The sequence below is a fragment of the Elgaria multicarinata genome, chromosome 11 (genome assembly GCF_023053635.1).
Source record: "Elgaria multicarinata webbii isolate HBS135686 ecotype San Diego chromosome 11, rElgMul1.1.pri, whole genome shotgun sequence".
Lineage (NCBI taxonomy): Eukaryota > Metazoa > Chordata > Lepidosauria > Squamata > Anguidae > Elgaria > Elgaria multicarinata.
Window position 1 is genome coordinate 26,874,381 of NC_086181.1, and position 14,160 is coordinate 26,888,540.

Below are 14,160 nucleotides of genomic sequence, written 5' to 3' on the forward strand. Positions count from 1 at the left end.
CCCCTTTCACAGAAATATCACTCCACACATGTTGACTCATACCTACAGACACTACACTTTTTTTCACAAACAAAAGATAGTTTTTCATTGTGCAAACCAGGAAGCTAATTGGCTTCTTAGGAATGATTGACACATAGTGCAACAATAACTGAACAACGCATCTGGGTTCATGTATAAAAGCATCTGTCACTTGCCCTCCAGAGCGAACAACTAACACAGGAATGCAGCAACTTTTCTGATCAGTGAAGGGAGATACAGGTAAGAAGGACACATATTTGAAAGAGCATTTGTATGTTTGCAATGCACTGGAAGCACTGCCATGGAGATATATGAGTAGATCTCCCCACGTATTTTCATTTAAAAAAAACAAAAAGCAGCCGCAGCATGGGAAAGGAGGGGACTGAGTGTATCCTAAATTGCCAGTGCTCAGATGCTACTCCCCAGCTGCTATTAATGGCAGAGGATAACACAGAGGATTTGGATTTAAACAAATATACGGAGAGAGATAGTTATATCTACTTTGGCACTAACCCTACGATATGGATTCAGTGGCAGGCAGATGGCCTAAGGGGTTTCAAATATCTATAGAAGTTTATTACCATAAAGTGGAAGAAATCTACAGGTCAGGAGCATATATTGTCCTTCAGTTGTGAGAAGGAAAGAATACCTAGTGGTTAGAACAACAGGACTAGCCAACTGGTCCAATTTATTGGGAAATTTTATTGCCAAATTTTAGATTGTAAGGTATAGTACTTGGAGCAGGAATTCTATTGCTTGTGAAGTGCTACACATACTGATAGGGCGATACAATAAATCATTCTGTTGTTGTTTCTTCACACAACTGCATAGCTTTTAAGAACACCTGAGCACTTCCAGAAAGTCTAGCAACACCACTATTCAAACTGGGGAAGATGTGGGGGGAGGGGGGTCTCATGATGTTGGGGAGAGCCAGGGATTGAGATTCAGCTGCACCTCAGACTCCACCAGCCCTGCTCTTTCGTCTTTGATAGGAAATGTTATAGCACATGTATCGAAAGGTCTTAAGACAGAAATCAAACCACTCTTTTCTGGAACTGACGGGAGCTGAGCCACAGGACTACAGAAGAACTGACCACCATGCCATTTGTTTTGTCCTTGATGACCGTATGGCTGCTGCAGTTGACCACAGTACAAGGTACGTGAAGGCAGTGGGGAGGTGATATCATGGTTCCCAGATGTTTGGAGGGAACCCTGCTTAAAACTGGATGTTCTTAAAATCCCCCTTTAGAACATCTGGCTCATCACAAGAAGGTTGGCAGGTAGAGCCAGTGCAAGCAGGGATTTTCGAGTAGAGAGAGGTCTGCCTGCCCCTGCAGCCCCACCACACTTTATGGCCACATGCCTGGCCTGCATAGAGACAAAGAGTGACTTGTAATATTGAGGTTCCAGTTGATCAGACTAAACCCTCACAGCCTTTCCTGTGCCATGGAGGGGAATGTTGTGCTATACAGGTTTCTGTTTTGTTTTAAACCCATAATCTCAATATTTCTTCCATGGAGATCAATAAAATATACATAGGGCAGTGGGGTTCAAAGTTGTTTCCCATACAGGTAATGGGAGCACAGCTGATGTGATGTATCATCTGCAAAGTTTGGGTGGCACCATGACAATGATTCTCTTACACGGAAACAAGCACACTAGTTGTTTTTGCTTCAATAAAGAAAGAAACCGCATTCTCAGGGCGGAACATGGTGAATCATGCTCTACTTTAGACATGCTCAACTGCACAAAGCTTATTTCTAAAAGTTAGAATACTGTGTACAGTTCTGGTCACCACACCTAAAGTGCAGAAAAGGGCAACTAAAAGGATTAAGCATTTGAATTAGTTGTATGTATTTGATGGTGTTTTTATTAGTGTTGTACCCCACCTCAATCCAGGGGGAGAGGCGGGTAACAAATAAATAAATATATTATTATTATTATTATTATTATTATTATTATTATTATTATTATTATTAGTGAACCACCCAGAGAGCTTTGGCTGTTGGGCGGTACAAAAATGTAATGAAATAAATAAATAAATAAATAAATAAATAAATAAATAAATATTATTATTGAGCATCTCCCCTACGAGGGAAGGTTACATCAACTGGGATCTTTTAGCTTGGAGAAGAGGAGGCTAAGGGTAGAGGTGTACAAAATAATGATAGAGGTGTATAAAATTATGCATGGAATGGAGAATGTGGATAGGGAGACATTTTTCTCCCTATCCCATGAAACAGATTGGTGGGAGATCCAGGACAAATAAAAGGAAGTACTTCTTCACACAGCATATAGTTAAGTTATGGAACTCACAGGATGTGGTGATGACCATCAATCTGGATGGCTTTAAAAGGGGGTTGGATAAGTTCTTGGAGGCAAAGGCTATCCATGGCTACTAGCCCCGATAGTTGTGTGCTATCTCCAGCATTTGAGGCAGTAAGCCTGTGTGCACCAGTTTCTGGGGAACATGGGTGGGAGGGTGCCGTTGCACCATGTCCTGCTTGATCATCCCTGGCCATTGGCTAGTTGGCCACTGTGTGAACAGAGTGCTGGACTAGATGGACCCTTGGTCTGATCCAGCAGGGGACTTATTATGTTCTTATGTGACCTGGAATTCTTTCCCTCCGTCATGCAAACACTTAACCCTAATTGCAGTTCAGGGTCTAGGGTGTTGTTACTTTCAAAATTCTGCTTAAGCTCAGAGGTACTCTCTTTTTATTTTACACTGCTGGAGCACAACTAAGTTGGTGGGCCAACCTACAGCTGAGTTGTGAAGTGAGAGGACAGCCCATTTCTACTAGAGGCTTCCCTCTCCTAACACTTTTGCTGAGAATTACAGAACTGTAAAGGCTGTGGGGGGGGAGCGTAGCTTCCTTGTTGTATGTTGCCTAACATTAGCGCACAAGGAAAGAACGGGGTTACTGGGCCCAACAGGCCAGCATGAAGTCTTCACTGAGCTTGATTTGGTCCTAGGACTACTAGCAGTTTACCTTCTACTGCAAAAAAAGAACCGATGGCCGGGACTGTTTAGTTTAGGGAAACGGAGCGAGCGAGGGGAGACATGGCAGAGGTGTGCAAAATGATGCGTGGTGTGGAGGATGTGGACAGGGAGACTTGTTTCTCCCTCTCTTCTAATCCTGGAACCCAGGGGGGTCCTGTCCCATGAAGCTGATGGGTGGGAGGTTCAGCGCGGATCAAAGCAAGGACTTCTTCACTCAGCGCAGAGTCAAACTATGGAATTCACTGGTATTTTTATTTATTTATTTATTACATTTTTATACCGCCCCATAGCCGAAGCTCTCTGGGTGGTTCACAAAAATTAAAACCATTATTAGAATGTAAGCCTATGCGGCAGGGTCTTGCTAGTTATTGTTTTACTCTGTACAGCACCATGTACATTGATGGTGCTATATAAATAAATAAATAAATAATAATAATAATAACCCCAATATTATAAGCAAGTTCCAGAGCTAAATCCCTTATGAAACTAGGTTCAAGTTAAGGTCTGCATGCACCCTGAGAATCTGGGTAAAAATACAAACATGGCACATTTGTAACATGTATTGATGTTTCAGAAATGTGAGAATGGATTGGCTATGTTTGGAGCAATCATGTCTCTAGTAGGGTGACCATATGCCTAGATTTGGCTGGATTTGGCCAGGATTTGGAACTCACCTAGGGTGTTCAGGAGGATTTTTATAAGTCAAGGTAAACAGGGCAGTGCTGCTGCTTGTTCTTGCTAGCTGCCTACATGGCATGCCACTGCCCACTCATCCACCACCTCATTGTGCATGGCCACACTGTGTTGCAACTTGCCTCTTCCTGCCACTAGTAAGATGAGATATTGTTGTACAAACCATTTCAATATTATTGTCCAAACCCTTTGCCCCTAATTATCAACAGTGTCTTTTAATTGAAATATCTCCTTTTTGATATGTCTTCAGGTGCTGCTAGCAGAAATCAAGGTAAGAAATCCTGAGTACATTGGAAGCATTTCTGCAGTGGGGGAGATGAACAAGAGCCTCTGAAAATCAGGAATTATATCATCCAACACCCTAGCCTTTAAAAGAATCCTCATTGATACAACACATGTGCTTTCTCATATTAAAAGAAGAGAGCACAGCCAAGGGATGTTCCATAATACTAGTTATGACTATATTGTTTACCACTCCAAATTCCTGAAGCAAAGGAAGCAAAGGCACTTGCTATAGAAGGAACATGACATCCCCCACATTCATCTTCCCTAGTTGGTGGGTTCTTTAGTTGTAGGCTGACCATATGAAAAAGAGGATAAAGCTCCTGTTTCTTTATCAGTTGCATAGAAAAAGGAATTTTAGCAGGTGTTATTTGTGTACATGCAGCACCTGGTGAAATTTCCTGTTCATCACAACAGTTAAAGCTGCGGGAGCTGTTCTAGAGTGACCAGATGCAAAAAGGGCAGGGGTCCTAGAGCTTTAACTGTTGTGATGAACAGGAAATGTCACAGGTGCTGCATGCATACAAATGACATCAGCTGAACTTCCCATTTCTATGCAACTGTTAAAGATACAGGAGCCCTGTCCTCTTTTTCATGTGATCACCCTATTTAGTTGGTTAGATACTTTATTTTATGCGTGGAAAACTTTCTTCCTAGTACTAAACATGATCAAAGGTGAAGCAAGAACAACTCAGCAAGCATGACCTATAGAGGATATTCTCTCCTCCCCCCGTCAAACATATCCCATAAACCACCACCAAGCATCCCAATTCCAGGGCTTCTCTAAACTAGTGATTTATAGCACACTCATGACTGGCCATTCATGGACCTTGAGGGTCAATTACAACCACCAGAATGTCCGGGATCATCCACCACTAGATGGCGCTGTCTCAATTGAAGTGAAGAGAGGGGGAGTATTCCATTCAAAGCATGTAGTCTCCCTTCTCTGCCCATGTAATGCAGGAAGCACAAACACTCCAGGTAAGCAACGTGAATTCCCTTAATGTAACAACACTTCCAGTCAGAAAAGCCCAAGATTTTTAGAGCTTTTGTTTAAAGGTCTGGTAAAAAAGAACATTTTGGGGGGGGGGGGCGTAGAGCCAGGGAGACATCTATGACAGATTATGCCAAAATGGAACATCATTACATTAAAATCCAACCAAGCTTTCAGAATTAAACCTGACATTTCAAGTGTAGCCATTTCCAGCTTTTGGGCCCAACATCTTCTTTGAGCGATGTATTGAAGTATACATTTAGGTTGTAACCCTAGTCACATGCAATGCCTATTACATTCCATCAAGTTGTAGCACGGGCACAGAAGAACAGCAACGTCAAGCACATTTCTGCAGGAAAGTCAGCTTCAACATGCTTTGGCTCTCCTCCAACCATCACCCACCAGACATTCTAGCAGGCTGTAGGAGAGGATCAGCTGCAAGCTACACACTTTAGCATAGCATACAGCTTATCCCTGCAAGAGACCAATTTTCAAGTAAATATGCATAGGATTGGACCACACATTGTGTTGAGAAATAAGGCCATAAATGTTAAGCATTGACATACCTGATTAAATGCATCCTGACACCTGCAGTATTTAACTATTGATTGGAAGTGCGTATACACCTATTTGCAATCTAACTCAAATTGAGAAATTGTATTTCCTGATGTACTCGGCCTCTCATGGTGTAAGAGTTCGAGTGTGTAAGTATTGCAAATCCTGCTACTTCCTCTTATTTCCCCTCTTTCCTCCACAGTTTGTGGGCTGTCACTAATCTCTCCACGAATTGTTGGGGGCCAACCATCTTCTGAGGGGGCATGGCCCTGGCAAGTTTCCATTTTAAAAGAGGACTATGTTCATTGCGGAGGCTCTCTCATAACTGACCAGTGGGTGTTATCAGCAGCTCACTGCTTCTTTGAGTAAGTACTGGATCTGTTTTGCTCTATGAAGCAGTTATAAAGGTTCTCCCCAGAGGTGGTTGCAAGGCCGGTCCGATATTGTGTGTCTTGCCTCCTGGTCTACATTTACTAGTCTATATTTTAGTTTTAATGCCCCCTATCCCAGTTGTTTTTTGCTCTCCCTCCCCTGTCTGTTACTGTGATTTTAGATTGTAAGCCATATGGCAGATAGTCTTATTTTGTTTTATTCTGTACTGCGCCATGAACATTGATGGCACTTTATAAATAAAGAAAGAAAGAAAGAAATAATAACCAGCTATCCAGTGTTTTAGGGGTTGATTATACACCCTCAAAGCCCAGTGTGGCTTCAAATCTGCACTGCGTCAATTATAAGATGCAGCCACTGATTCACAGCCACTGTGGGGCTTTTCTGCAAAGCTGCACAGTGAAAAAGTCAGAGATGTCCCCTGACTTTTTTGGTGGGAACAAGGTCACCCAAGCTCTTCCGCTGCCTGACATCACTCCATGGCCAATCTGGGAGGTGGTCCTGGAGGATGGCGACCAGTGATTTGTCACCTGAAGCCAGGAAAAGAACATGGGGCAGCTCCAGTACCTGGATGGCTGCTGGAAACCCCACACCCCCTCCTTGGTGTGTGGAATACCCAACACCATCCCGGGTAAGTGAAACCTCAGGATTTAGGGGGAATGCAGCACCAACTTGGTGCCATGCAGACAGCCCCCCAGGTCTCAGCAAGGTAGGGTTGGGCAGAGCTTTTCAAAGGGAAAAAGTGGATGGATAGTATGCAGGAGAATGGGAGGAGAGAAATTTTGGCATAGAGGCAAGCTGGTAGTCAAACTGTGGCAAAAATGCAGGTTCTACTCCTGGTGCGTGCCCAGTTTCCACCAAGAATTAGAGGATTTAAGAGGTGAGGTACAAAACAAATTTATTTCTGCAGAAAGAGACAACAAGGGAACTAAGGTTCCAGAAAGACATGTTGCCCACCCCAAAATAAGGCTGGGGGATTATATACAATTGTGGGCAGAGATTTTACACCTGCGCACTAACAATTCCTTTGTCTAGCTGGAAAGGAAAAGCGCTATAAATCAGGCAGCGCCTTTGACAGGAGAGAGCTAGGCTAGCCACTTCTATATATGGTCTGGCTCTTACTGCTATGGAATAGAAACAGAATAGAATTGAGGGAATCCTTTCTGTGTAACAAAACCAGAAAGCAGGCAGGCAAGTGGGTGGGTGAGCCATTGTCGGATGGGTCCTTAAGTGTAGACAGACACTCCAAGAGCAGCTAGGGCTGTGCAGGAGCAGTACTGGGTCCAAACTGAGGCCCAAATCAGCAGCTTTATAGGACCTCATGGAAAACCATTGGCCTCCTGTGGCTCCTGAATTGGTAGCTACTGCCATACCGACCTCTAACTTGGGCATGAGTGGCACTGGAGTGCAACAACAGGGGAAAAGAAAGATGCACAGCTTCAGCTCCATTTTCTGGTGGTAAATCAGACAAGGTACTTGGGTCCTGCTGCCAGAGTTTAAGATTCCTGCTACCATAGGGTGAGCCAAATTACTACTGAGACTTTCCCGGGTAGTCCTTTGTTCAGAAGGAAGGAGAAGATGGCTGCTTCCACTTGATTATTTGATGCCCTGGTTAGAACAGTTTTGGGAGGCTGTCATTCATGCTACCACAATGAATAAGGAGCTTTTTTGTAATTCCTGGGGCTCATAGGCTTTATAGCAGAATTGAAGTGCAATGCTAACAGTTGGGGAACATTACACATTCCCTATACTGTTTTCATTGAGTGTCATCAGACGGGGGGAAATTCCATTTCCTTACCATCGCTTTCCTCCCCGCTTCTGTTCCACGATACTTACTCTTTCTTCACACAGGGGAAGAAAGAGGAAGTAAACAATGACCACGTGACCCATTCAATGGGCGTTATCATGTGGCTTTTCCTGCACACAGCAGGAGATGGCAGAATATTTTGTTCTTTAAAAAAAAAAAAAAAAACAGATTTACTGGGACCAGAAGGAGCAGGAGAGACGTGGGAGGCAGACTGCGGGGTCTAAAGGACATGTGAAAAAACATAAGTGGGCAGTAATGAGCATGCGATAAAATGCTCATCTGATGACACTCATTGCCTTATTTCCCACATTTTATTCCACGTTATCCAGAATTCCACAGCAAATGTCATTGTGCATCCTACAAGATATAAATGTGCAAGAGCAACATAGTGTTGCCATGTTGGGATCGCAACAATTTGACACAAGGTATAGATCTGGCCCTAGTTTGTGCCCTGTAATACCACCTTAGACGTGAAGTAAAATGCATTAAAATTTCTGATAGCAACAGCAAACCTCTGGCATTATTGGGACATAAAGCTGCTCTGTCTAAGGAATGTATTTGCTGGCATGGATTATAGTTCATCCATCAGGGTCCAAAGTCTTGCATGTCTTGTCAAAGCATAAAGCTCAACTTCGCAAGCCATTTCCCTCTTGTCTTCACAGAAACAAGTCTATTGAACTCTATGATGTGGTGGTAGGTGTTCACCAGCTCTTAAACCCCACAAAGGATGCCCAAATCATCCGTGTGATAGAGATTATTTCCAACCCTGACTTCAACCTTGAGTGGGAAGACCTCCGTGGGGATATTGCTTTAGTGAAACTGGCATCCCCTGTGAATTTCACCAACTACATCCTCCCCATCTGCCTGCCAGGCTCTTCTGTACAAATCCCTCCAAATGCCAGCTGCTGGATCACTGGATGGGGAGCTGTTAAAGAAAATGGTGAGATACGTGGTCCCCATTCAGAATGTACTGGCTTTCACTCCATCAATGCCCCTGGTGCTTTACAGGGGAAGGGAAGAAAAAAGATCTCCCTTCCCCAATTATGTTTTTTTTATTTATAATATTTATATACTGCTCCATATCTAAAATGGATTCTAGAGTGACACACATAGGAATGAAACAGGAAAGGAGAAGAACATTAAAAACAGCAAATTAAAATTGTCCAATTCAAAGGAAAGCAATAAAAACAGTGGCTGGTCAGTTGAAGAAGGCTTCCTGGAATACAGCTGTTTTCAGGAGGCACCAGAAGCAACACAGTGTTGGTGCCTGCATGATAGGGTGACCAACTGTCAGGATTTCCCCAGATTTGTCCTGGTTTTTGTTCTTTCCATGGTGTCAGGGGGGATTTTCTATAATTTTCAATAATGTCCTGGAATGACACACCTTCCTCTTTAAGGCTGCCATTAGCATGGCAGGAGGGAGTGACATGCTTTCTTGAGGCACATCATTCCCCCACCCCGAGCTCCAATTGAGGTCTTAAAGAGGAAAGTGGGTCATTCGTGGACATTATAGAAAAGGCCCCAATTGGAGTGGATGGTGGTGGTGCAGAATGAAATCCTTTCCCCTCCTCCACTCCAATCGGGTTCTTTAAGGTGGCGGGGGAATAACGTACTTTCTGCAGGACTCAGAAAGCTGCTTCCCCACACACACACTAGGTGTCCTCTTTTTTGGTATCCCAAATATGGTCACCCTACTGCATGACCTCTAGAGTACCAAAGAAAGGGAGCCACGCTGTAGGCTCTTCTCCTGGAGGACTCCAATTGGACCATTGGTCCATGTAGTACAACCAGGAGCATGGTCTCTGATGGCCTCAGTGACCAGAATTTAATTTTGTATGCTTGATGGGAAAATGTCCAAATTGGTAAAAAAAAACAAAAAAAATTCAGTCTTTGGCACCACACTGTGCCCTTAGCCATGCTCACTGTTGGACATCGCGGGTGGGGGGGGGGCATCAGACTTCACGGGGGGGGGGGAATTGGGGCAAGGGGGAGCGGGGAACCCTTTTTTTAAAAAAAGCCTACCTTATCTTTGGTCTGCTCCTGCGCACATGGCCCCTTTAAATGAAAAAAATGGCCGACATGACGGGGCTTTCCTTTACCCCATTGTGTGTTACATGTAGACAGGAGTGACAGCCCATGCTACTTCTAGCGCAGGCTGGCCCCTCTACAGGCCTGGATTTAAAGGTAGGTCTAGCAAGGCCCCAGGTCTCTCCTCACAGGGCTTTGTTTCCAGACCACTGATCATCCTTGTTGCCCTCCTGTGAAACCCCTCCAGCTTGTCTGCATCCTTCTTGAAGTGTGGCGCCCAGAACTGGACACAATACTCAAGATGAGGCCTAACCAGTGCCGAATAGAGGGGAACGAGTACCTCATCTGATTTGGAAGCTATACTTCTATTAACGCAGCCCAAAATGGCATTTGCTCTTTTTTTGCAACTACATCACACTATATTCAGCTTGTGATCTACAACACTTCCAAGATCCTTCTTGTTTGTAGTATTGCTAAGCCAAGTATCCCCCATCTTGTAAGTAATGTACAATCAGAGAAGAGATAAAAATCCACACAAACTATTCACTCAGGAGAGAAGCCTTTTTGTGGCACCAATATAAGAATATAGCTGTTTGACTGACAAAAAGGGCTGCCAATCAGCACTGTCCAGAGTGGTTTTATGGAGGGAAGGTACTGCAGTTTTGTGATTGATGTAAGGATTAGCCAATCAGCTGCAGTGTAAATTCAGCTTCAACTAAATTATACAGGTTTGGAGGAGATATAGAGGGAAAGGGCACATGAATGCTCAAAGTGTGGTGAGCAAACCTCCAGTGTATTCATTGCTAAAAGTAGATATCCCAATCTGTATGCACTTGAAGTCAACTCTGCATTCCATGACTACATTCCAGTTCTTCTTCCTATAGAGAACTTGCCAGAACCAATGACCCTCCAGGAATTGAAGGTGCCACCCATAAGCCAAGAAACTTGCAATGAACTCTATAACAAAGGCGAAAATAATTCACTTGGCAAGGACCCTATCTTGCCTGATATGATCTGTGCTGGTTACCCAGAAGGTGGGAAGGATGCCTGTCAGGTAGGATGCTCTATAACCTGTTCTTCATTCAGCTATAGCTTGTGGTTGACAGACACACTTTGGAAGCTGTTTGAATAAGCTCTGGTGTACCAAAATTCTAGAGTGGCCAGAAGCAAATAAGGGCCAGGCTTCTGCACCTTTCAGAGTTGCTTTCCAGAGAGGATTTTATATCTTGTATAAGAACATAAGAAGAGCCATGTTGGATCACATCAAGTCCATCTAGTCCAGCACTCTGTTCACACAGTGGACAACCAGCTGTTGAACCAGAAATCTACAAGGGGGACACAGATGCAACAGCACCATCCTGCCCATGTTCCCCAGCAACTGGTGTATATAGGCTTACTGCCTCCGATACTGAAGGTAGCATATAGCCATCAGGACTAGCAGCCATTGATAGCCTTCTCCTCCAGGAATTTACCCAACATCCTTTTAAAGCCATCCAAATTGGTGGCCATCACTACATTTTGAAGTTTACATCCACAGTTTAGATATGCATGGTGTGAAGAAGTACTTATGACACATACCACTGATTAAAACAGAAGTCTTTATTGCAGTACATCACATTACATAGATCCAGTTTTCCAGAGTTTGTGGTAGTGCTTAACCATTACAGCCCCAATAAAACAGATAGCATAAGCAAAATGCTATTGGCACATTGCTTTATTCAAGACAAAGTTCTGAGGCTAAAATCCATACAATGTCAGAGATCAAGATCAAGTACCAATATCAGATTCCAAGTCAGGAACTCTAGCATACCGATTTCAAGACAGATAAAAGTCAAAATCTCAGGATAAGTCCTGGCCAAAAAAACACAACATTCTGGGCAGTCAAGATGAAGGTATAAGATTCAAGGCAAACAAAGTTTCATGAATAGTCCAGGCATTTCAAGACAGCTGAGAGTTCATGAAAAACCCAGACAAGGAAACTTTTGGGGCAAATGGGGACATTGTTCCCAGCAAAGGCTCTGTAGCCTCTGCCCTGACTTAAATACGGGTAAGGAGCTGCCAATGTCCCCTCCCCCTCGTCTGATGACTTACCACGAACAGAATATTGAAGAGATTATCCCTGTTCTGCCCCAATGGGGATGGGTAAATTGGCTTGCCTAAGGTCACTTTATCTGCATCTGGCTAATATAATATTTAAACCTTATTACTGCCGCCTCACCTTCTCAGCATCCCAAATCAGATGTCAGAGTGTTTTCTGCAGACATGTGCTATCTCTTATCATTTTTCTCTACAGGGTGACTCCGGAGGACCCTTGGTTTGCAAACTCAAAAGAGGTTGGACCCAATTTGGGGTTCAGAGTTGGGGACAAGGGTGTGCCAAACCCAGCTATCCTGGTGTCTATGCTTCAGTGACTTACTATGCCAAATGGATTGATGAGACGATTGTTGCCAATGGCGGTGGGCAGAATGGTGGACTGCACAACACCCTCACTGTGACACTCCTCTTGCTCACCTCTGCATTAGCTCACCAGTGAGATAACCATCTCTCCGCCTTCGGTCTGCCAACTAACTGTGTCCAATATGCAGGTTGCTGGCTTGGCTCAAGTTTAAAAGAGCCCAAAACCAATACATGCAAAAGGGTCACATAAAGTGTTATATGACATTTATAACTTCTTCACTGCTTTTACTCTTTTTATGATTATTCCTCCATTTTCTCTCTTTTATTATTTATATATGATTATATAAAATCAATTTTAAAAATTGAATGTCCTGAATGATTAAAGAGTGACCAAAATGGCCAATTGGACCAGCTTCTCAGTTGTTTTCTTTCATTGTCTATTTCATTGATTTGGAAACTTTTGTACACTGTCCCTCAGAGTGTAGTCAGAAATGTATTTCTATTATCACACCATCTCTGTTTGGCAGTTAGATAAAGCTGTATATAAATTTCACAGAGGAAAATAGGGACATGCTTGTGAGTAAAAAGTGCTTAATAGCTACTGTCTAGATTCATTATCCTCCTGTAATTTCCAGGTAAATGATACAAGAGCATGATGCACAAAGGTCATGGAACAAATATTAATGCATGTTGCATTTGATTTTTTTTTCCTTGCAGTGCCCCCTACCCCAAATGTGCTCCCTATTTTTATGATCATATCTCCAAGATCAGTTGAATGGTTTTCTTTTAACTCTTTAAAAATAATTTTGGAGGAAAAAAATGAGTAGTAACATTCCCATTAGGTTGGTCAAGATTGTTGCTCACTCAAACCCATTCCTACCACAATTTAACCACCGACTATTAACATTTGTGCACCAGTGCATGTTCATGATTGGCCACTCATGAAACTTTGCAGGTCCTTTACATAATATTGTTGACCTCCAGGACATCTACCGTGTTTTCCCCCTTTTATCCTGCTTTCAAAAAATTCAGAGATAAAGCAAAAAGGGATATTAATGCGATATATCAGCTGTGCCATCTAGTGGCTGTACAATGAAACACATATAATTTACTGAAAGAGGAAGTCTTTGATTCAAAACATGTGTTCACCCATGTAAGGAGCAAATCTATCCCACAAAGAGACCAGAACCAGAAGCCCTGGCACAGTGCGGGATAAAAAGCCTGGTGTAGTGAAGCCCTGCTTCGTCTAGTGCTTTCATATTCCACTATGAAAATGGTATGAAAGCAGTATATAAAAGGCAGGAGCTACACTACTGCTTTATAGTGGTACTGAAGTGCACTGACAACTCTGGGGCCCATGACACATCTACACCAAGCAGGATATAACACTATGAAAGTGGTACATGGTATGTGTCATGGGCCCCATCAGTTGTCAGTGCACTTCAATACCGCAATAAAGCAGTAGTGTGGCTCCTGCCTTTTATATACCACTTCCATACCACTTTCATTGTGGAATATCTTACTTGGCATATATGAGTCCAATATGTATTGGGGTTGGGGAAGGAGACTTGAACCACATTTGATGTTTAGATATCAATGTATTTTGATGTATTTTGGGTTTTTAGCTTGTTGTTATTATGTTCCTAATGGTTTTAAATTTTGTGAACCGCCCAGAGAGCTTCAGCTATTGGGCAGTATAAAAATGTAATTAATTAATTAATTAATAATAAATAAATATGTGCCAAAGTTGTCTGTTATCCAGCCGGGAAACCAACCAGCATTAACTATGTGCCTCATCATCTGTTTTCATGTTTTTCACTCTAAATACATTAATAATAATAATAATAATAATAATAATAATAATAATAATAATAATAATAATTGCCACACCCCTCCTTTTGAAAAGGAATATGCATCCCACCCAAGTTTAACTTCTTTCCCATATTCTTCATTACCTCTCCTTAAATGTGTTTCTTGTAGAAATAAAATGTC

The 14,160-nt window shown here is 42.8% G+C and overlaps 1 protein-coding gene across 1 annotated transcript in view; it reads left to right on the forward strand.

The window, feature by feature from the left end:
- Positions 1–1,116: 1,116 nt before the first annotated feature.
- The window catches only part of LOC134405623 (tryptase gamma-like), a 39,240-nt gene continuing 26,196 nt past the window's right edge, over positions 1,117–14,160 (forward strand). The window contains exons 1-6 of the mRNA XM_063136865.1: positions 1,117–1,174; positions 3,966–3,986; positions 5,749–5,911; positions 8,406–8,683; positions 10,656–10,825; positions 12,065–12,300. Of these exons, the coding sequence (XP_062992935.1) occupies positions 1,117–1,174; positions 3,966–3,986; positions 5,749–5,911; positions 8,406–8,683; positions 10,656–10,825; positions 12,065–12,300 (926 nt within the window). The remainder of the gene's footprint in view (positions 1,175–3,965; positions 3,987–5,748; positions 5,912–8,405; positions 8,684–10,655; positions 10,826–12,064; positions 12,301–14,160) is intronic.